Source organism: Erythrolamprus reginae, chromosome 9 (assembly GCF_031021105.1).
Source record: "Erythrolamprus reginae isolate rEryReg1 chromosome 9, rEryReg1.hap1, whole genome shotgun sequence".
In the NCBI taxonomy this organism is placed as follows: domain Eukaryota; kingdom Metazoa; phylum Chordata; class Lepidosauria; order Squamata; family Dipsadidae; genus Erythrolamprus; species Erythrolamprus reginae.
This window is the reverse complement of record NC_091958.1, coordinates 52,468,023-52,491,165: the sequence shown is the minus strand read 5'-3', so window position 1 is coordinate 52,491,165 and position 23,143 is coordinate 52,468,023. Positions and strand designations below refer to the sequence as shown.

At 42.8% G+C, this 23,143-nt stretch overlaps 1 protein-coding gene across 2 annotated transcripts in view; it reads right to left on the bottom strand.

Moving 5' to 3' along the window:
• Positions 1–8,837: 8,837 nt before the first annotated feature.
• LOC139172318 (dual specificity mitogen-activated protein kinase kinase 3-like) overlaps positions 8,838–23,143 on the bottom strand; it is a 67,249-nt gene continuing 52,943 nt past the window's right edge. For both annotated transcript variants that reach the window (XM_070761295.1, XM_070761296.1), the window contains exons 5-13: positions 21,553–21,666; positions 20,341–20,460; positions 16,786–16,902; positions 16,559–16,610; positions 15,191–15,318; positions 14,817–14,894; positions 13,924–14,063; positions 13,746–13,791; positions 8,838–12,842 (exon numbers count right to left, since the gene is read on the bottom strand). In XM_070761295.1, coding sequence (XP_070617396.1) covers positions 12,759–12,842; positions 13,746–13,791; positions 13,924–14,063; positions 14,817–14,894; positions 15,191–15,318; positions 16,559–16,610; positions 16,786–16,902; positions 20,341–20,460; positions 21,553–21,666 — 879 coding nt within the window. In that variant the 3' untranslated portion in view covers positions 8,838–12,758. The remainder of the gene's footprint in view (positions 12,843–13,745; positions 13,792–13,923; positions 14,064–14,816; positions 14,895–15,190; positions 15,319–16,558; positions 16,611–16,785; positions 16,903–20,340; positions 20,461–21,552; positions 21,667–23,143) is intronic.

Here is a 23,143-nt window from a genome sequence, read left to right as displayed (position 1 = left end):
TCGAGACAACCTACTCTCCGTCTTCATCCCGCTGCCTCTGAGCTCCTGCTAAATGGACTTAACACAAAAACACCCGCCCTGTGAAAGCCTGGTTAAAAATACAAACATAACCTGAATTGCTATTGATCCTGCCTTTTGGCGTGATCATGTTGACGGCTCAGCTGTCAGCGGGGGAGATAAATGGTTTCTTCTGGGGATTGCAGAATCGGAGGCCACCGGTTTGCTCAAGGTAACCGGCTCCAGGCGAGCATGTCCTGAGATATCAGGTGGGTCTAAAGTGCACAAAGTCACGCTTTGAAAATCCTAAGTCCAAGACACATCCCTGCAGGAAGGAGAATTTTAAAGCACTTGGGGGGGGGGGGTTTAGGGAGACTTCTGAACAATGGCAAAAAACAGTACATAGTGACAAATCTAATACAGTGATCCCCCGATCATTGCGAGGGTTCCGTTCCAGGACCCCTCGCAATGATCGGTTTTTTCGCGAAGTAGTGCTGGCGGGAAGTAAAAACACCATCTGCGCAATGCGCAGATGGTGTTTTTACTTCCGCCGCAGCAGTGAGGAGCCGAAAAGATTGGGGTTTCCCCCGCCCGCCCCCACGCGCAAATTCCTCTTCTGCCTGAGCTTCAGGACTCAGCTGGGAGAAGCGGCGAGCGAGCGATCGCGCGTAGGGCTGGCGAAGGGCGGGCAAAGCCGGCGGTAGCTGGCAGCGGGGCAGGCAGGCGGACAAGCCGCTCGCTCGCGCCGCCCTTCCCAGCTGAGTCCTGAAGCCAATTCGCTTCAGGACTCAGCTGGAGGGAAAGCGGTAGCGAAGCGAACGGCCGTGGGCAGGCAAAGGGCGGGCGCGCGAGCAGCAGCGAGGAGTATTGCGTGGGGGTGGGGAAAACTCCTCGCTGATGCCCCACCGCTCGCCCTCTCCCGCCAGCAAGAGGGGGAAGACCCAGGGAAGCCGCCCAGCAGGCTGATCTGCCCGGCGCCATCTACGCATGCGTGGCCATAGGAAAAAAAGGGCGCGCAATGCGCAGATGGTGTTTTGACTTCCGGGTTGAAAAATCGCCATATAGCCGTTCGCCAATGATCGGGATCGCGATACCCGGGGGGATCACTGTATTTACCAATCTAATTACAGTTTTTAGGTTAAAAAATTCATAAAAACAACCCCCAATATATATAAAAAAACAAGCACACAATCAATCATACACCAAAAACAACATGGGCAAGGGGGGAGATGTTTCAATTTCCCCATGCCTGATGGCAGAGGAGGGTTTTAAGGAGTTGTATGAAAGGCAAGGAGAGGTGGGGGGCAATCCTAATCTCAAGGGGGGGAGCTGGTTCCAGAGGGTCGGGAGCCACTACAGAGAAGGCTTTTCCCCTGGGTCCCGCTCCAGACGATACGGAGAAACCTGGATTGGTTTAGTATCTACATGTAAGGAAGCTTTACTGCACGTAGTTAAAGTTTGTTCCTGTAAATAGAAGACTAAGGCAGAAGATAATTTTGCTTGTACTGAAGAGTAAAACTGTTTACTGCTAATTTTCTATCAACAGTGTCTTCGCTATTTCTTTGCACTGGTTCCTAAATTGCCACGCTATAAAATTCTGGTATCTTGACAAGTCCTGCCTATGTAGCTCTGTATATTCGGACAGAAGCTGGCGTACATGAGTGCAATCATGACAACTAAATCATAATAGTTATCTACCTCCACTCGAAACAGAATATCCTACGAATATAGACTAACAATCCTGGACCTAGAAAGCCTAGAACTACGGCGCCTAAAACACGATTTGAGTATTGCCCACAAGATCATATACTGCAACGTCCTACCGGTCAATGACTACTTCAGCTTCAACCGCAACAACACAAGAACACGCAACAGATTCAAACTTAATACGAACCGCTCCAAACCTGACTGTAAAAAATATGATTTCAACAATCGAGTTATCGAAGCGTGGAACTCATTGCCGGACTCAATTGTGTCAACCCCTAAACCCCCAACATTTCTCCCCTTAGACTCTCCATGATTGACCTCTCCAGACTCCTAAGAGGCCAGTAAGGGGCGTGCATAAGTGCACTGATGTGCCTTTCGTCCCGTCCAATTATCTTTCCTTTCTCTCACTTATCATATATATTTTCTTCCTTTCATATATCCTCTCCTCTAAGTTCACTTTACCCTTATATATATTACTACATGTCTATTTTTTCTTCCTATGTATTTGTGTATTGGACAAATGAATAAGTAAAATAAAAAATAAGATTGGAGGAAGGGATTCATAAGGGAGCCTCTTTTTAGAGACGGTGGGAGCTCCATTCAGTACAGTAGAATTAGCTCATCTGCTCATGTTTCCTTGTCTAGTTTACTCGGGAAGTCTGGCATTTTGCTACTCCTTTGAGTGGATCTCCAGAGAGCTATCGGCCCAGAGTGGATCAATAACCCCTTGTGCAAGACTAACATCTCCCGTCTGCTTCCTCACTTTCCGCTCCTTCTGCAGATCTTGGAGAATTGCCACGGAACTATTGATTTCTCGCCGAGTAAGAGAAAACCTTTTTTCAAAGTTTCGTCATGGTAGTCGCTGAAGCTATTTGGACTTGTCAGAACTTAAGCTTCCTCACAAAGGCGTGGATGAAAAGTTCGGGGCACACAGAAGGAGGAGAGGAAGCCCGTTTAGTGATCCCCCAAACCTTTCTTTTATTTGTTTGTCTGTCTGTCTGTCTGTCTGTCTACCTACCTACCTACCTACCTACCTACCTACCTATTTATTTATTTATTGGATTTGTATGCCGCCCCTATTTATATGGTTATATTTATGTATATTTATACATACATACATACTTACATACATTGCTCAAAAAAAAAAAAGGGAACACTCAAAGAACACATCTTAGATCTGAATCAATTAAATATTCTCATTGAAATTGGACTGTCAATCAGTGTTGCTTCCTAAGTGGACTGATTTAACAGAAGTTTGATTTACTTGGAGTTATATTGTGTTGTTTAAGTGTTCCCTTTATTTTTTTTGAGCAGTGTGTGTGTGTGTTTCTATCTCTATCTCTGTCTGCCTGCCTGCCTGCCTACCTACCTTGTTTGTTTGTTTATCTATCTATCTATCTATCTATCTATCTATCTATCTATCTAATCTATCTATCTATCTATTTATTTATTGGATTTGTATGCCAGCCCCTCTCCGCAGACTCGGGGGCGGCTAACAACAGTGACAAAAACCGGCATGTAACAATCCAATACTAAACAACTAAAAAAACCCTTATTATAAAACCAAACATACATACAAACATACCATGCGTAAATTGTAAGGCCTAGGGGGAAAGAATATCTCAGTTCCCCCATGCCTGGCGGCAGAGGTGGGTTTTAAGAAGCTTACAAAAAGGCAAGGAGGAGTGGGGGCAATTCTAATCTCTGGGGGGGAGTTGGTTCCAAAGGGCCGGAGGGCTGCCACAGAGAAGGCTCTCCCCCGGGTCCTGCCAAACGACATTGTTTATTTGACGGGACCCAGAGAAGGCCCACTCTGTGGGACCTAACTGGTTGCTGGGATTCGTGCAGCAGAAGGCGGTCCCTGAGATAATCTGGTCTGGTGCCATGAAGGGCTTTATGGGTCAATAGCCAACACTTTGAATTGTGACCGGAAACTGATCGGCAACCAATGCAGACTGCGGAGTGTTGGTTGTAACATGTGCATATTTGGGAAAGCCCATGATTGCTCTCACAGCTGCATTCTGCACGATCTGAAGTTTCCGAACACTTTTCAAAGTTGTGGTTGTTATAGTTAGTGGTGAAGTCGTGCTCCAACCCATCGCGACCCCATGGAGAATGTTCCTCCAGGCCAGTGAAGAGGCTGCAAAAATTTTTACTATCACACTGTGGATGTGGCTTGTTTTGTGGGTGTGGCTTGCCAGCCACGTGACCAGATTGGGAATGGCTTGACAGTCATGTGACCGGGCCGGGGGGGTGGTGGCTTAAAGGGTCATGTGACTGGCTTAAAGGTGGCCAACTTGACGTCACTCATGTCAAGGGTTTGGGTTAGGGTGCCTGGCTTCTCCTCACCTCAAAGAGAGACAATTTCCTTATCTATTTACTATTACTGAACATCCAAAATATACTATTTAATTCTATGTATATATGCCATAATGTGTACATACATATTATACACAGGCACACAAAAATATATATTATATTATATACATAGAAGATTGACGGCAGAAAAGGACCTCCTGGTCCATCTAGTCCGCCCTTATACTATTTCCTGTATTTCATATTTGGATGATTATCCCAGGCATGTTTAAATTCAGTTCCTGTGGATTTACCAACCACGTCTGCTGGAAGTTTGTTCCAAGCATCTACTACTCTTTCAGTCAAATATTATTTTCTCACGTTGCTTCTGATCTTTCCCTCAACTAACCTCAGATTGTGCCCTCTTGTTCTTGTGTTCACTTTCCCTATTAAAAACACTTCCCCCCTGAACCCTTTAACATATTTAAATGTTAAATGTTTCGATCATGTCCCCCCTTTCCTTCTGTCCTCCAGACTATACAGATTGAGTTCATTAAGTCTTGATAAGTTTTATGCTTAAGACCTTCCACCGTTTTTGTAGCCCGTCTTTCGACCCGTTCAATTTGATCCATATCTTTTTGTAGGTGAGGTCTCCAAAAACTGAGCACAGATAGTGTGGCAAGCCATTAAATTATCACCAACTTTATCACCACCGGTTTTGACACACTGTTTAATAGGATGAGATGAGGACAAGGAGAAGCTGATACATCGCTTACAAGGCCTAATGATTTTCACTTTGGTCTTGTGATGTTGGAGGAACTGCTCTTCCCATAAATTTGCCTCCTCTGGGGACCAAAGATCTATTGTATTAGCCCTACAATCACGCTCCTTTCCCTTCGCATCCGATTCGTCCTCCTCGTCCCACGAACAAGAGAGATTCTGTGGTCCATCAGACAATGACTGCTGTCACTTCTCATCCTCTAGAGCAGCCAGCAAGAACTGTAACGCTCTTAAAATTTGAACCAAATCTGGGCATTGAGTATTGGGCACACTGAATTGTTTAACCAGTTTGGCTGCGCAGAAGGGGGCATAAGTCTCTCTCTTTTTATTGAGAGAATTGGAGGCTATTTGAAAATGGGCCAATAAAGAAAGGAGAGAAAAAAACCATTCGTAACCCAGAACAAGAAAAAAGCAAATTGCACACGGTTGCACATTCTTAGGTCTTCTTCCAGGTTTGAAGAGGATCTCAGATTTAAAGGTAAAGTAAGAAGAGATGTTCTGTTTAACTGAACTGGGATAAAAAAAAATAAACAATGATATCTGTAAAGCCACATTTGGAGTACTGTGTTCAGTTCTGCAGACTTGACAAAATTGAACGGGTCCAAAGACAGGTTACAAAAATGGTGGAAGGTCTTAAGCAGAAAACTGATCAGGAAAGACTTCATGAACTCCATCTGTATAGTCTGGAACAGTGTTTCCCAACCTTGACAACTTGAAGATATCTGGACTTAAACTCCCAGAAGTCCCCAGCCAGCATTCACTGGCTGGGGAATTCTGGGAGTTGAAGTCGAAATATATTCAAGTTGCCAAGGTTGGGAAACACTGGTCTGGAGGACAGAAGGGAAAGGGGAGATACAATCGAAGCATTTAAATATGCGAAAGGGTTAAATAAGGTTCAGGAGGGAAATGTTTTTAATAGGAAAGTGAATACAAGAACAAGGGGGCACAATCTGAGGTTAGCTGGGGAAAGATCAGAAGCAACGTGAGAAAATATTATTTGACTGAGAGTAGTAGATGCTTGGAACAAACTTCCAGCAGACATGGTTGGTAAATCCACAGGAACTGAATGTAAACATGCCTGGGATAAACATAGATCCACCCTAAGATAAAATACAGGAAATAGCAGAAGAGCAGACTAGATGGACTAGGAGGTCTTTTTCTGCCGTCAATCTTCTATGTTTCTATGTCGGGGAAATGATCCCCTGTGTGCAAAAACCTTTGTGCATGCACAGAGGATTCTTTGCAAGCCGCTTTTAAGGAGTGGCGATCGGAGTCTTGGCCAGCCAGCAAGCGGAGGCAAATTTCCACCACCGGTCTGAGCGAATCGGTCACAACCCCCCATTGCTTCGTATGCACAATCACCAAATTCTGCCTCTAAAATCCAAATTATCTTGCGTTAGCACCCCCATCTTACCTCCCTCCTTCACTCTCATCTCATCCACCTCTCTAAGTGCTGGGAAGACAGAAATGAGAAACTAGCTTTTGAAAAATGAGACCATGCAATTGCATTAAATTTTATAAATATCCTTGACCCCCAGCAGAATGCAACGTAAACCAACAGCACCACCTTGGGGTAAATCAGTGGAAGGGTGGTGAATTCCGGGAGTTAAATAGCCACAAGTCATAAAGTTCACAAGGGTGGATCCTCCTGGGTTAAATGAACAGCCCAGAGTCTTAAAATAAAAATTCGTGGGCTATTGACATTAAAATTAAACAATAAAGAAGACTCAGAATATTACAAAACTTGGAACTCATTTCATGAATGGTTGGAAACAAGGAAAGAACAAAATTAAGAGTATAATTGTGAATTATTATTATTATTATTATTATTATTATTATTATTAATTAGATTTGTATGCTGCCCCTCTCCAGGACTCGGAGATACAAGATAGATATAAAAGTAAGAAGGGTAATGTTATTTAAATATTAACTATTTAAAGATAGATAATAAATGGTTTGATTTATTTATTTATTATTTATTTATTTATTCTTTGTCCAATATACAATACATATGGAAGAGAGTAGACATTAAGTAATATATATCAAGATAGAAAGTAAAAAAGAAGAGTAGTAGATGGGAGGGAGAGAATATATATAAGAGATAGGGAGAGAATATATATGATATATATATAATATATTATATATATATTTTATATATATATATATATATATATATATATATATATATATATATATATATATACATACAGAGAGAGAGAGAGAGAGAAGGAGAGAATATATATGATATATGATATAAGGAAAGGCAATTGGACAGGGGACGATAGACACATCAGTGCACTTATATACGCCCCTTAATTAATTGAAATTATTATTAATTGAAATAGTATAATATTGATTGACACAAGGCGGTAAAAAGCAGGACAAATATGTATATAAATTAAATAACCAGAACCAATTTTCTTTTTTCTGTATCGCCGTCTGCAATAGCCGTAAAAATGTGTTTAATGGATGAGAATATCTTTTGGTGTGTGTGTGTGTCTATACGTGTTTGTATGTTGTGTTTATGTTCTGTCCGAAGAAATGCAAAAATATACACACACACTCCTGAGAATTCAAATAATGTATATCTAAAGTTTTGCATTCGTACCATTACTGTAGGCTGAGCAAAAAAAATGTGGTGCATTGCTTTCTGGGCAACCCTCGGACTTTGCCAGAGAAAGTAAATAGGGCAGGCTTGAAGTCAAACCCTCCTCCCCATAACCAAGCGCTCCGAGTATGCCCTGAATTCATGGGGAGCTAACCCTAACCCTAAGTGAGTTTGCCTCCCAATGGGATTTAGCAGGCAATACCTGTATTATCATTAGGCAATTATTATGCTAAACCACGTTTCCATGTTGACTTTATTTGTCCAAAGCCAGCTGGGAAGGCCTCAAATGGCGACTCTCTTTGGATGCTGCAATTGTGGGAAATAACACATCGATGACCAAATGCCTAAATGTTGACCATACAATGTGCAACGGTTTCAAGCCCGAACATGGTTGGTTATGACCTCTAAAGCCCTTCATGGCATCGGACCAGAATATCTCCGTGACCGCTTTCTGCTGCATGAATCCCAGTGACCGATTAGGTCCCACAGAGTGGGCCTTCTCCGGGTCCCGTCAACTAAACAATGTGGGTTGGCGGGCCCCAGGGGAAGAGCCTTCTCTGTGGCGGCCCCGACTCTCTGGAACCAGCTCCCCCCAGAGATTAGAACTGCCCCTACCCTCCTTGCCTTTCGTAAACTCCTCAAAACCCACCTTTGCTGTCAGGCATGGGGGAACTGAGATATTTCCCCCGGGGCCTATATAATTTATGTATGGTATGTTTGTATGTATGTCTGCTTAATAATGGGTTTTTTTAAAATATTTTAAATTGTAAATTATTAGATTTGTCACGAACTGTTTTATTGTGTTGTGAGCTGCCCCGAGTCTACGGAGAGGGGCGGCATACAAATCAAACAAACAAACAAACAAACAAACAAACAAACAAACAAACAAACAAACAAATATTCTCTGTGGCGGCCCCGGCCCTCTGGAACCAACTCCCCCCAAAGATTAGAATTGCCCCCACCCTCCTTGCCTTTTGTAAGCTGCTTAAAACCCACCTCTGCCGTCAGGCATGGGGGAATTGAGACCCTCTTCCCCCTAGGCCTTTACAATTCTATGCATGGTATGTATGTATGTATGTTTGGTTTTTTATATTAATGGGTGTTTAATTGTTTCTAACATCAGACTACTATTGTACACTGCTTTATTGTTGCTGTTAGCCGCCCCGAGTCTCCGGAGAGGGGTGGCATACAAATCCAATAAATAAATAAATAAATAGATAGATAATTAATTAAATAAATAAATAAATAAATAAATAAATGTTGCTATTTGTTGGCACTTTGAACTGTCACTAAGCAAAATCGTTTCAAGTCAAGGACTATCCTGTAATGGAGAGGTCAATAAGCCTAGATTCAGATCCAACCCCTCTTTTTGTCGAAAATTTCAATGTGAGTGAACGAACGAACGAAAGAACGCACCACCCCTTTTCCAAGAAAGCCACCAAGCCAGAAATTAAGATCGGGAGCTTCTTTTATTGAAAACCAACAACCGAGTTAGTTATTAGAGAGAATCTTTCAAATCATAAAAGCACCCGTCGTTCCTTGCCTAAATATAAATAGTCTTCCATTTCCCCTGGAAACCTGACGGGGGGGAAGGGGAGGGAGAAGAAGGGGGGAAAGGAAAAAATAAAAATAAAACGGGGAGGAGAGTTTGGGACTCAATGTGCTATCAAAGCTTTCTTCAAACCAAGATCAGCCTGGAAAAGCTGGTCACATTTTGCCCCATGGAGACCCAGCTCGTGGTCCACAAAGGAGCTCTGTGGGTCATTTCATTTGCTGGGTTCCAAATCAAAATTATTATTACTATTATTTTGCAAGATGGAGAAGGAAGGAACTCAAACCCTGTAAAATCCAAAGGCATGCATTTGAAGAAACAAATATTGAAGGACGAGAAGGAGATGGAGAGGCTCGGGGAGCAATGACTCTTGCGAATCCAAAACCAGAAAGAAAAATATTACAGATACCCAAAACCTGCTACCCAAAGTCCATCTGATTAGATCAGCATGGTTCAAATTTAGCAAGTTTTTAGTTGCGTGGACTTCTACTCCCAGAATCCCATCTCTCGTGCTGGCTGGAGAATTCTGGAAGTGGAAGCAACCATCAAGGGGTCCAGGTTGAGAAGCGTAATACTAGACTCAAAAGAAAAAGAAATATATGCAGGAAACATTTTCTACATTTGCTTCCAAAAAAAAGGGCAGGTTTTTTAAAAAAGGAAACACAAACCAGAACAAGATAATTAAACAAGAAGAGAAGTTAACTTAGAACTAAGGAGAAATTTCCTGACAGTTAGAACAATGAATCAGTGGAACAGAAGTTGTGAATGCTCCAACACTGGAAGTTTTAAAGAAGATTTGATATAACCATCTGTCTGAAGTGGTGTAGGGTTTCCTGCCTAAGCAGGGGGTTGGACTAGAAGACCTCCAAGGTCCCTTCCAACTCTGTTGTTATTATTATTAAATTGGAAAACATGATTGGGAGTATCTCTGCTCATTGGTTCAAGCGATAACGATACAGAAGCATTGACTTTGGGGTGGGGTGTTGGATCAAGCCTGGAATCCTCCCCCAAATCACATAGGATCAGCTGAAAACCCAAAAGTGGAACAACTTACAAAGGGAATGGATGGAATAGTCTCCCCGAATCGTTCATGATCTGCAATTTATCGTTCGTTTTTAAAATTCAGCTTTTATTTATTGATCACTTAAGGCGACAGAAACTCTCAAAAGAGAAGTTTAAACATCTGGAAGGGAAGTTTATTTATTTTCCACCCATCTTATCTAAAGACGTTAAGGTCAGACCGGTGGTCTTCAAAGAGAGGTTTGATCAGTAACTCAGACCTGTTGGAACAGCTCAAGGAAAGCCACCTTTTAGAACATTTATTCCTGTCCGAATAAATTTCTAGGGAGCAATTAAAATTAGCCTAGATTTTAAAAAACCCTTATGGAGGTGTGGGGGACCGACCGACAGCTGATCCTGAAAAATATTATATTGTCTGGGTCTGGTTAGCACTTGGGTGATAGATCACCAGGGTTTTTCAAAGCTGATCAGGTTTGGCAAACTTTATTTTTAAAATAATCTTGCAGAAGGATGTTACATCGCCAAGGCTGAGATATTCTAATCTAAGGGATCAATAGGGACTAGCAACTCATTCAAACCCAGTGGGTGAAGACCAAGTCATAGTTTGAGAAGGCTCATTTCTTCAGACCGGACGGATAAAATAAATAGTAGGTAGATTTGTTCTTTTAGCATCTGACTCTTACACTGTTTACATACAACACTTTCCAGTGTCTTTTAAAATAAGATTCCTCTTTTTTTTTTCTTGGTGTCTTGTGTTTTAACATCCTCTTGAAAATTTCAGCCACTATTGCTTCCTCCACGCCTATTCATCACTTGCACAAACATTTACACACACTTAAAACGATAATTTACTTTTGGTGGGAAAAGCAGGAGGGAGAGAATTTATTGAAAAACAAAAAGTGACAATTAATTCAAAGGTAATAATTTGCTTTTGAGTAGGGAGAACATTTTCCTAGAAGCAAAATCTCTCAAAAGGGAAGAATTCTCCACGTTGTTGAGTTCTTTGGAGGTAAGGCGAGGGGGAAAAAAAATTCATTAGTTCCCCATTTAAGAACCATTCACACATCACCCATGTTCCTAAGGGGGTTTCCCCCCCCTGCAGTAGTAAGATATAGATTATCAAACAAAAATGGGCTCAATGCAAGAAGCACATCTTTCATAGGTCAAGCATCTTCCACTTCAATCCAGATGTTCTCAAACAGGCTGAAAAACCCATCACTTAACCACCACGGTTCTAGCATGGCTAATTCCACGCACAAGCCAAGATACAGTGCATAGGTGTGAAACAAGGTCTTTGTTAGCTCCTAAACCATGATGGGTATATCTCGGTCAGAATCTCATGAGCTTTCAATGCAACGGCGATTGCTTGAATTGGTGGACGTAATTCATGCGCTGTTCATCCACCATTGGGTTCACACAGTACACTAAACTACATTGTTGGCACCGGAGAACATAGGTGTGCAAAACCTGGGTTTTGTGGAGGGGGGGGTGGACAAGGAAGTGGACTTCTGGTGGGTCAGTCTTGGAGCGAAGGAGTGAGAAAGGAGGAATCAATTCACCGGATCAACAAATCTTCCCAATTTCAGTGCAGTTAAAGGTGATCCACTCCAAATCCATCTCTTGAAACCCATTCGAGGCCATTTCCGTTTTTAATTAACATTTGCGACCTCCAGCGATGTCTCCAGAAATGACACCCACACAATAGCCGGACATTTTGGGGTTTGGTGAGCGGCTCAGTCCATTTCTTTTAAAGGTGAAACATATATCAAAACAGCCGTTTATGTTGAAAAGCCCAAAGGCGTTTCGAGAAGGCGTGTGAACTTCGGGCTGCCGATACCAAAACGATCAAATATCCTCTTTGTGTATGAATTTGTCGATTGTAAACACTGGAAAGAGGCAACAGATAATCAAGGGATGGGTTAGGAACTTTGCAATCCAGCGGCAGAGGCTACGAAATTGGGCTATAAAATTCTTCCAGGAGGTGGGAGATGTTTGGATTTTGGAGGGGAAGGGTTGCAGAGAGAAGAGAAATTGTTCCTCCAGAATAGATTTTCAACTTTAAGATCTATGGACTTCACCTCCTGCCTGCGTGCTTTTGAAGAATGCTGGGCGTTGAAAGTTTTAAACTTCCTTAAAATTGCTGAAATCGAAGAAGGCTGCCACGGAGTTTTAAAAAAGAGAGAGAGCGAAAAAAGAGAGAATTGCCAAAAAAATAAAATAGAATACCTACTCCCAGAAACTACTTAAAACTTCTTGATTTTCCATAGAGATTATTGGTTTTTTGGGGGGGAAATGCAGAGCGTTAAAAAGCCGGCACAAACTTCTTTTTAGCAGAGGCACCCGTGGGTCACTCTTCAAAAGGACGGAGGGATTTGGATTAAGTCTAGAAAAAAATTCTGCATGTCCACAGTTGCAACCCCGAAAATTCACCACCACCCCGGCAGCTGAAACGGCAGTGAAGAATTTCAAGGACCGACTTCGGGTCCCTGCAAACGGCGCTTCTGAAATTAAGATTTCTTCGCGCAGGTTGTGGGGGGAGCAGCCCAGTCGCCATGCCCCCCCCCTCTCTCTATCTTTCGAAGACACGGAGGTGAGGTTAAAATGGGGTGGAGGGTCGGCGGACAAAGACATTCAATCCACTTTGTGCAAACTGCCGGTCGTGCAAAGTTTTCACAAACTGCCTCGGTTCTTCCCACCGGGGAGAAAGAAGGTCGATGGTACTCCAGTTTATTTCGCACAACGGCGAGGTTGGATGGGGGGGAGGAGGGGGTAGAGGGAGGCAGGGGGGGGGAGAGAAATTTAAGAGTCTTCCCCGAGGATTTCCGTGACGAAGGAAGCCATCTCGGTAACTTTGGTATCGTGGAGAGTGAAGAAGGGGTGATCCTGTCGGAGAAAGAGGAGAATAAATGTGTGTGTGAGGGGGTTAGTTGTGGGAGTGAAGAGGAGGAAAAGAAGGAGAAAAAGAAGGAGAGGACAAGAGGAGAAGGAGGAGGAGAGAAAGAAGGAGGAGAAAAAGGAGAAGAAGGAGGAGGAGAGGAGGAGAATAAAAAGAAAGAAGGAGAAAAAGGAGACGAAGGAGGAGGAGAGGAGGAGAATAAAAAGAAAGAAGGAGAAAAAAGAGAAGGAGGAGAGGTGAAGGAGGGGAACAAGAAGGAGAAAAAGGAGAAAAAGGTGGAGGAGAAGGAGAAAAAGGTGGAGGAGGAGAGGTGAAGGAGGAGAACAAGGGATAAAAGGAGAAAAAGGTGGAGGAGAAGGAGAAAAAGGAGGAGAGGTGAAGGAGGAGAAGGAGAAGGAGAAAAAGGAGAAGAGGAAGGAAAAAGGAGGAGGAGAAGGAGAAAGGGGAGAGGAGGAGGAGAGGCGAAGGAGGAGAACAAGAAGGAGAAAAGGGAGAAGAGGAGAAAGGAGGAGAAGGAGAAAAAGGAGAGGAGAAGGAGAGGTGAAGAAAGAGAATTAGAAAAAGGAGAAGAGGAGAAAAAGGAGGAGGAGAGGTGAAGGAGAAGAATAAGAAGGGAAAAAAGGAGGAAGAGGAGGAGGAGAGATGAAGGGGAGAATGAGAAGGAGAAAAAGGAGGAAGAGGAGGAGAGGTGAAAGAGGAGGACGAGAGGTGGAGTAGAGGAAGGAGAAAAAGGAGAAGGAGAGGTGAAGGAGGAGATGGAGGAAGAAGAGGAGGAGGAGGAGGAGGAGAAAAAGAAGGAGGAGGAGGCATTCAGGTTGCCTTCTACTCACCTGCTGGAATCTGAATTAAACAGATTAAAACTGGGAACCTGGGAAAGAAGATCAACTCACCATCATCTCTAAGTAGCTCATTCGTTTAGCAGGATCCTTCGTCAGACTGGGGGGGAGAAAACACCACCCAGAACATCACTCATCAAAGATTTATCATTGGAACAAGAGAAAATACCCAGTGGCTTTGGGGCCAATTCCCCCAGGAGACCCCAAAGAGGGAACTTCAGCAGAGACTCACCATTGGGCGGTGAAGTCGACAAAGTCTTTGGAGAAGCGATCGGCTGGGAGTTGGGGGGAGGGCTCTTCTACCACTTGCTTCAGCTGCTGGAAGGGGGTCCCCCAGGAGTCGTAGGGGAAGTGGAGAATGGCCATCTCGATCTGGAGGGAGGCAAAGGGTGGATGTCAACAGGAGAGAACCTTGGAAGACCAGGTGGCTTCCTTGCCAACGTTTCGTCACCCAACGAGATAATATGAGTAGTGCTGGGAGGGAGTGGGGTTTACAAAGAGGAGGAGAAGGCGGAGGAGGAGGAAGAAGAGGAAGAAGAAAAAGAAGGAGGAGGAGGAGAAAAGGAGAAGGGGAAAGAGGAGGAAGGGAAAGAAGAGGAAGAAGAAAAAGAAGAAGAAAAAGAAGAAGAGGAGGAGGAGGAAGAAGAAAAGGAAGAAGAAGAAAAGGAAGAAGAAGAAGAAAAGGAAGAAGGAGAAGAAGAAGAAGAAGAATAGGAAGAAGAAAAAGAAGAAGAAAAGAAGAGGAAAAGGAGAAAGAGGAGGAAGAAGTCCTGGGGGATCCTTGAAAGTGGTGGCTCCCTAGCAGACGTTTCATAACCCATCTCATGAACATCATCAGTGCTAGAAGTTTGCTCAGAGGACAAATCCCACTCCTGTCTATCACTGACGACATAAAAATAAAATAAAATAAAATAAAATAAAATAAAAAAATAAAAAAATAAAAAATAAAAAATAAAATAAAATAATAAAATAAATAAAATAAATAAAATAAATAAAATAAAATAAAATAATATAAAATAATAAAATAAAATGATAAAATAAAATGATAAAATAAAATAAAATAAAATAAGGTAAAGTTGTTATGTTAAGTTAAGTAAAATAATAAAATAAAATAAAATTTCTTACCAAAGTGATCCCAAGACTCCAAACATCTGACTTCACATTATATCCCTTCTGGTTGAGGTCTGGATTAATTCTTTCGGGCTGCACAGAGAGAGAAAGAAGAAAAAGGCAAATTAAAATCAGAGGAAAAGAGGTCCTTCCTCTAACTCACACACCCGTCTGAGGTCCCCATAGGGCATTGTTTCCCAACCTTGGCAACTTGAAGGTATTTGGACTTCAACTCCCAGAATTCCACAGCCAGCGATGCTGGCTGGGGAATTCTGGGAGTTGAAGTCCAGATACCGTCAAGTTGCCAAGGTTGGGAAACACTGCCATAGGGGACTCTCTCCCCTTCCATACACACAGACACCTCTAACTGCACACACCCCCAAACTCACAGCCATGTAAGGTTTACATCCAGCGTCCAACGTTTTAGCCACCGAATCCACCAGGTAACCGCTGATTCCAAAATCACACATTTTGACGTGTCCCTGTTTGTTGATCAAGACATTGGATGGCTTCACATCTGGAAAGCAGAGAAGGAAAACAGCCTGTGATTCACAACTTGGGCGTCCTCCTCAATCCACAGCTAACATTAGAGAACCATCTTTCGGCTGTGGTGAGGGGGGCGTTCGCCCAGGTTCGCCTGGTGCACCAGTTGCGGCCCTATTTGGACCGGGAGTCACTGCTCACAGTCACTCATGCCCTCATCACCTCGAGGTTCGACTACTGTAACGCTCTCTACATGGGGCTACCTTTGAAAAGTGTTCAGAAACTTCAGATCGTGCAGAATGCAGCTGCGAGAGCAATCATGGGCTTCCCTAAATATGCCCATGTCACACCAACACTCCGCAGTCTGCATTGGTTGCCGATCAGTTTCCGCTCACAATTCAAAGTGTTGGTTATGACCTATAAAGCCCTTCATGGCACCGGACCAGATTATCTCAGGGACCGCCTTCTGCCACACGAATCCCAGCAGCCAGTTAGGTCCCACAGAGTGGGCCTTCTCTGGGTCCCGTCAACTAAACAATGCTGCTTGGCAGGACCCAGGGGAAGAGCCTTCTCTGTGGCGGCCCTGGCCCTCTGGAACCAACTCCCCCCAGAGATTAGAATTGCCCCCACCCTCCTTGCCTTTTGTAAACTTCTCAAAACCCACCTCTGCCGCCAGGCATGGGGGAATTAAGATTTCTTCTCCCCCTAGGCCGTTACAATTGTATGCATGGTATGTTTGTATGTATGTTTGGTTTTGTATATTAAGGGGTTTTAATTCGATTTTAATATTGGATTATTATTGTATACTGTTTATGATTCTATTTCAGCCTTGTTCTGGCCTCATCAGCTAGTCATACCCTCACTGGGATTTGAACTTGCAGACTTTGCCTTATAAGGCAGAGAATTAACCTCTACGCTACAGTATCTAATCCCTTCAGCTCTGTACCAGGGAAGGGTTATATGCTTTTTTCGACACAAAAAAACTTGTATGTATGTATGTATTCTGTCAAAAAGCTGAAGGGATTAGATACTGTAGCCTAGAGGTTAATTCTCTGCCTTACAAGGCAAAGGCTGCAAGTTCAAATCCCAGTGAAGGCATGGCTAGCTGATGAGGCCAGAACAAGGCCGAAATAGACCTATCCTAGACTCTCTTAGTTTTCTAATTCAGCAAAAACATGTGACATAGCTAAGTTCGAATCTTGGCCCCCACCTGTGTTATTAACCCTTCATTTGGTTTCTCTGTCATCTTGATGGGACCTGCAATTGCAACCTACCTCTGTGGATCACCGACAATTTACTGTGGAGATGTTCAAGCGCTCGCACAATCTGGACAGAAAGGAGAGAAACAGCAGATGTCCATAAGTTGTGAGACTCTCTCACAACTACACACTTTCTAGCAGTAGATTTCACCGCTGCTCCCAGTACACTGCTTTTCCTGGGACCCATAATGCTGTTAAGATGGCCCTGGGTCTAATATCAGGCAGGTAAAGGTAACACTCACAGCCACGGCGATTTTTCCTAGAATATCTTCAGGAATGGTCTTCTTCTTCTCCAGAACCTTCTTATAAAACTTATCCAGTGACGTGTCCATCAATTCCATGCAGATCCAAACGTCGCCCTGAGAACCAGAGAAAAGATTTTATTCCTTCCGAAAATGATAATAAAACCCTTTCCTCGTTCAGATTCGAAAACGCAACCCACCCTTATGGAATCAAATTTTGAAACACTCAACAATTTACACATTTGCCAACCTATCCGTTGACACTATTGCTACAGCTATTTTTATTTTGTTTTGTTTTTCCAACATACTAGTTTATATTGCTATATTATATATTATTACCTAAATCTTACTCTATATTAATTTCAGTCATATCACTTGAATTGTAAGTTATCCAAAATCAATTGCTAAAACAACAGTTTTATTTTATGTATCTAGCGAACTAAAAGGAGTAATTACATTCCCACCCCCTCTTTTTCCTGTATATTTTCAGATTGTGAAAGATTTGGCTGTGTTATGGATATATATAACAATGTATACTCTTATTTACCTATTACCTCTTTAATGATAAATTCAATATATTTCACATTCTCTATGTTATTTATTGATTAACTATTGACATATTTATAACTATATATAGGGCTCAAAAAAAATAAAGGGAACAGTCAAAGAACACATCCTAGATCTGAATGAATGAAATATTCTCATTGAATATTTTGTTCTGTACAAAGTTGAATGTGCACAACAGCATGTGAAATTGATTGTCAATCAGTGTTGACAGTTTGATTTCCCAGAAGTTTGATTTACTTGGAGTTATATTGTGTTGCTTAAGTCTTCTCTTTATTTTTTTGAGCAGCGAATTATATTACATATATCTTGTTAATTTTTTATTCATTTTGGAAACATAGAAACATAGAAGACTGACGGCAGAAAAAGACCTCATGGTCCATCTAGTCTGCCCTTATACTATTTCCTGTATTTTATCTTACAATGGATATATGTTTATCCCAGGCATGTTTAAATTCAGTTACTGTGGATTTACCAACCACGTCTGCTGGAAGTTTGTTCCAAGGAGCTACTACTCTTTCAGTAAAATAACATTTTCTCATGTTGTTTCTGATCTTTCACCCAACTAACTTCAGATTGTGTCGCCTTGTTCTTGTGTTCACTTTCCTATTAAAAACACTTTGTTCCTGAACCTTATTTAACCCTTTGACATATTTAAATGTTTCGATCATGTCCCTCCTTTTCCTTCTGTCCTCCAGACTATACAGATTGAGTCCATGAAGTCTTTCCTGATACGTTTTATGCTTAAGACCTTCCACCATTCTTGTAGCCCGTCTTTGGACCCGTTCAATGTTGTCAATATCTTTTTGTAGGTGAGGTCTCCAGAACTGAACACAGTACTGTACTCCAAATGGGGTCTCACCAGCGCTCTATATAAGGGGATCACAATCTCCCTCTTCCTGCTTGTTATACCTCTAGCTATGCAGCCAAGCATCCTACTTGCTTTTCCTACCGCCCGACCACACTGCTCACCCATTTTGAGACTGTCAGAAATCACTACCCCTAAATCCTTCTCTTCTGAAGTTTTTGCTAACACAGAACTGCCATTTTTCCTTTAGTCTTATTTCAAATCAGTCTGGGAGCCACAAATTTAGCTTCTTGATGGCCAACTCTATGAACGCTGTGCGTGTGTATGACTCTGGCTGCCTTTTTAAATAACTTTTTATGGGGTTTTAATTTTAGATCATGTTTAGTTTCAGATAATGTTCAACTTCATTTTTTATCCCTTTGTATCTATTTATATTTGTATTTTTATTATTGTTGTAAGCAGCCCTGAGTCCTTTGGGATTGGGCGGCACAGAAATCGAATCGAATAAATAAAGGCAGAGTGTCCAGGGGAAAAGCATTTTGAAATTCCCTGATATTTCCATGAAACTTGTGATCTAGTGAAGATGCAATTGCAGATGACGTCATATCAAATGGCTAAGCCCTGGAGAAATATCGGTAGCTGAGGAAGCAAGTTGTGGCCACAGTTATGCTCATTTTTGCTTGACTCTGCCAGATAGCGTGATCCGTTTGGGATTTTTGCATGATTTTTTCCTGACTTTTAGACATTTTAATAGTTTGTTTTTATCCCCTGATTTATTCTGTTTTTTTTCACGAATTCCCTGATAAGACGGAGTGGCTGTGGGTTTGGCCTCCCAGGGACAATTCCATCTGTCCGTCCATAACCCTGGGGGGGGGGGAATTATTGACCCCCTCAGAGAGGGTCCGCAACTTGGGCGTCCTCCTCGATCCACAGCTCACATTAGAGAAACATATTTCAGCTGTGGCGAGGGGGGCGTTTGGCCAAGTTCGCCTGGTGCACCAGTTGCGGCCCTATCTGGACCAGGACTCACTGCTCATAGTCACTCATGCCCTCATCACCTCGAGGTTCGACTACTGTAATGCTCTCTACATGGGGCTACCTTTGAAGAGTGTTCGGAAACTTCAGATCATGCAGAATGCAGCTGCGAGAGCAATCATGGGCTTTTCCCAAATATGCCCATGTTACACCAACACTCCGCAGTCTGCATTGGTTGCCAATCAGTTTCGGTCACAATTCAAAGTGTTGGTTATGACCTATAAAGCCCTTCATGGCACCGGACCAGATTATCTCAGGGACCGCCTTCTGCTGCACGAATCCCAGCGACCAGTTAGGTCCCACAGAGTTGGCCTTCTCCGGGTCCCATCAACTAAACAATGTCGTCTGGCGGGACCCAGGGGAAGAGCCTTCTCTGTGGCGACCCCGGCCCTCTGGAACCAACTCCCCCCAGAGATTAGAATTGCCCCCTCCCTCCTTGCCTTTCGTAAGCTACTTAAAACCCACCTCTGCCGCCAGGCATGGGGGAATTGAGATCCTCTTTCCTCCTAGGCCTTTACAATTCTATGCATGGTATGTATGTATGTATGTCTGGTTTTTATATTAATGGATTTTTAATAATTTCTAATACCAAATTACTATTGTACACTGTTTTATTGTCGCTGTTAGCCGCCCCGAGTCTCCGGAGAGGGGCGGCATACAAATCCAATAAAAATAATAATAATAATAATAATATGAATATTATTGTAATTAATTAATATGTATATTATTATAGGATGTAGCAATGCAGAAATACTGAATCTTTGCTGACATTACAATTTTTGTTGTTGTTTTTTGTTTGTCCTTTTATTTATTGATTAATTTTTCTTTGTCCTTTGCTTATTTGTTCATTTTAAAATATATTTGAAAACTAATATAACTTCCCCCCCCCCAAAAAAATTGGGGCGCTTAGCAACTGGCGTGTACTCATGTCAGTTTCAGTGTCCCAGGGGTCATGGGATCGTCTTTTGCAGCCTTCTGACAAGCAACGCCAATGGAGAAACCAGGTTTACTTAAGAAATGTGCTACTGGCAGATTTAATACATTCCTTTCTGGGCGACCCTGGTAAGTAAGCTGAGGGCTGCTCGGATTTGAATCCAGAGCAGCTTTCAACCAGGGAGTTAAGAAGGCTCTTGGGCTTCTTTCGATACCTCTCTGAACAGAGCTCCGTAAAATGTAACCGTGTAGAAGCAGTCGACGGTCCTCATGGAGACATCCAGATCCATCACCAACCGCTTCTGCTCCTGTGTATTCACAGTGGCTCGGATCCTCTGGATTGGGAGTAAAAGGATACCAATCGGTGATGGAGCATGGGGAGGCAACACGAAGAAGACCTAGCCTCAAGACAATGGGCCACAAGGCCAAGAATTCACACTGCAGAGCTCTGCTGGGTGGGGCCTGCTGGGATTTTGGCAGTCTACTCTCCCACGATGGAGCCATGTTGATAGTTATTGGAAATCAATGGGGAACTAGCTAATATTCCTGCCTAGTTTGTTTTCCCCCACGACAATTCTGAGAGATTGGTGGGGCGGAGAAAGAGAGAGGGATTGCCAAGATCTACCAGTGCTTAAAGTGGGGTTAGAACTCACCGTCCCCTGGCGATTGGCCCTAAGTCACCCAGATGGCTTTCATGTCTAAGGCAATACTAGAACTCCCAGTCTCCTGATGACTGGCCCTAAATCACCCAGATTGGCCCTAAGTCACCCAGCCACATTCCTGACTAAGGCAATACTAGAACTCCCAGTCTCTTTGTGACTGACCCTAAATCACCCAGCCTGACTAAGGCAGGACTAGAACTCCCTGTTTCCTGGGGATTGGGCCAAAGTCACCTAGCCAGCATTCCTGACTAAGGCAATACTAGAACTCCCAGTCTCCTGGTGACTGGCCCTAAGTCACCCAGATTGGCCCTAAGTCACCCAGCCACATTCCTGACTAAGGCAATACTAGAACACCTAGTCTCCTGGTGGCTGACCCTAAATCACCCAGCCTGACTAAGGCAGGACTAGAACTCCCTGTTTCCTGGGGATTGGCCCAAAGTCACCTAGCCAGCATTCCTGACTAAGGCAATACTAGAACTCCCAGTCTCTTTGTGACTTACCCTAAATCACCCAGCCTGACTAAGGCAGGACTAGAACTCCCTGTTTCCTGGTGATTGGCCCAAAGTCACCTAGCGGGTATTCCTGACTAAGGCAATACTAGAACTCCCAGTCTCCTGGTGACTGGCCCTAAGTCACCCAGTACCAGAACTCTCCATCTCCCAGTTTCTAGGCTGACACCTGTCGTAGTCTGATCTCCATTGACGGTTTGACCATGCAACCCACTAGGTTCCAAACATTCTGAGCCCTTTCTGCTAAGGTTCTCACCTTCACAGCCATGACTGTGTCACTCTTCGCATGATGAACTTTCTCCACCACTCCGTAAGCCCCTCTGCCCAGTTCGGAAATGCTCACCAAGTCATCGGCCTCCACTTCAAAGTTCTGCAGATGGGCACCAAAAACAGACTCAAAGGAATGACCAACAAGTTAAGAACATAACAACGGATCTCGTGTCCTAAACGCCCAACAAACCATCCCGGACACCGAGGCACAAAACAATACCCATTCAAGTGAATTTATTGCCATCGACGATCTGGGAATCACAGAAAACGTCCTTCAAAAAGGAAAAAATAATAACCGTGTTCCGACTTCCATGTGGAATTCTGGTTCCCCTGAACCTTATTTAACCCTTTAACACATTTAATTCCCTCAACACTGTCAGACCTTCTACTAAATCTGCACTTCTACTAGTTTTTCTCATCATTCTTATCACCCATTTCCTCCCATGTTGACTGTATGGCTCTAACTTGTTGCTTATATCCTAAGATTTTTATCAATATTGCTTCTTCATTGCTTATTTGACCCCTATGGAAACATAGAAACATAGAAGACTGGCGGCAGAAAAAGACCTCATGGTCCATCTAGTCTGCCCTTATACTATTTCCTGTATTTTATCTTACAATGGATATATGTTTATCCCAGGCATGTTTAAATTCAGTTACTGTGGATTTACCAACCACGTCTGCTGGAAGTTTGTTCCAAGAATCTACTACTCTTTCAGTAAAATAATATTTTCTCATGTTGCTTTTGATCTTTCCCCCAACTAACTTCAGATTGTGTCCCCTTGTTCTTGTGTTCACTTTCCTATTAAAAACACTTCCCTCCTGAACCTTATTTAACCCTTTAACATATTTAAATGTTTCGATCGTGTCCCCCCTTTTCCTTCTGTCCTCCAGACTATACAGATTGAGTTCATTAAGTCTTTCCTGATACGTTTTATACTTAAGACCTTCCACCATTCTTGTAGCCCGTCTTTGGACCCGTTCAATTTTGTCAATATCTTTTTGTAGGTAAGGTCTCCAGAACTGAACACAGTACTCCAAATGTGGTCTCACCAGCGCTCTATATAAGGGGATCACAATCTCCCTCTTCCTGCTTGTTATACCTCTAGCTATGCAGCCAAGCATCCTACTTGCTTTTCCTACCGCCCGACCACACTGCTCACCCATTTTGAGACTGTCAGAAATCACTACCCCTAAATCCTTCTCTTCTGAACTTTTTGCTAACACAGAACTGCCAATGCAATACTCAGATTGAGGATTCCTTTTCCCCAAGTGCATTATTTTACATTTGGTAACATTAAACTGCAGTTTCCATTGCTTTGACCATTTATCTAGTAAAGCTATGACAATCATTAAGTGTCGTACCACATGATTCTTGACAAATGTATATTTTATTTTATGTACGCTGAGAGCATATGCACTAAGACAAATTCCTTGTGTCTCCAATAAACACTTGGCCAATAAAATTCTATTCTATTCTATTCTATTCTATTTAAATGTTTTGATCATGTCCCCCCTTTCCCTTCTGTCCTCCAGACTATACAGATTGAGTCCATGAAGTCTTTCCTGATAAGTTT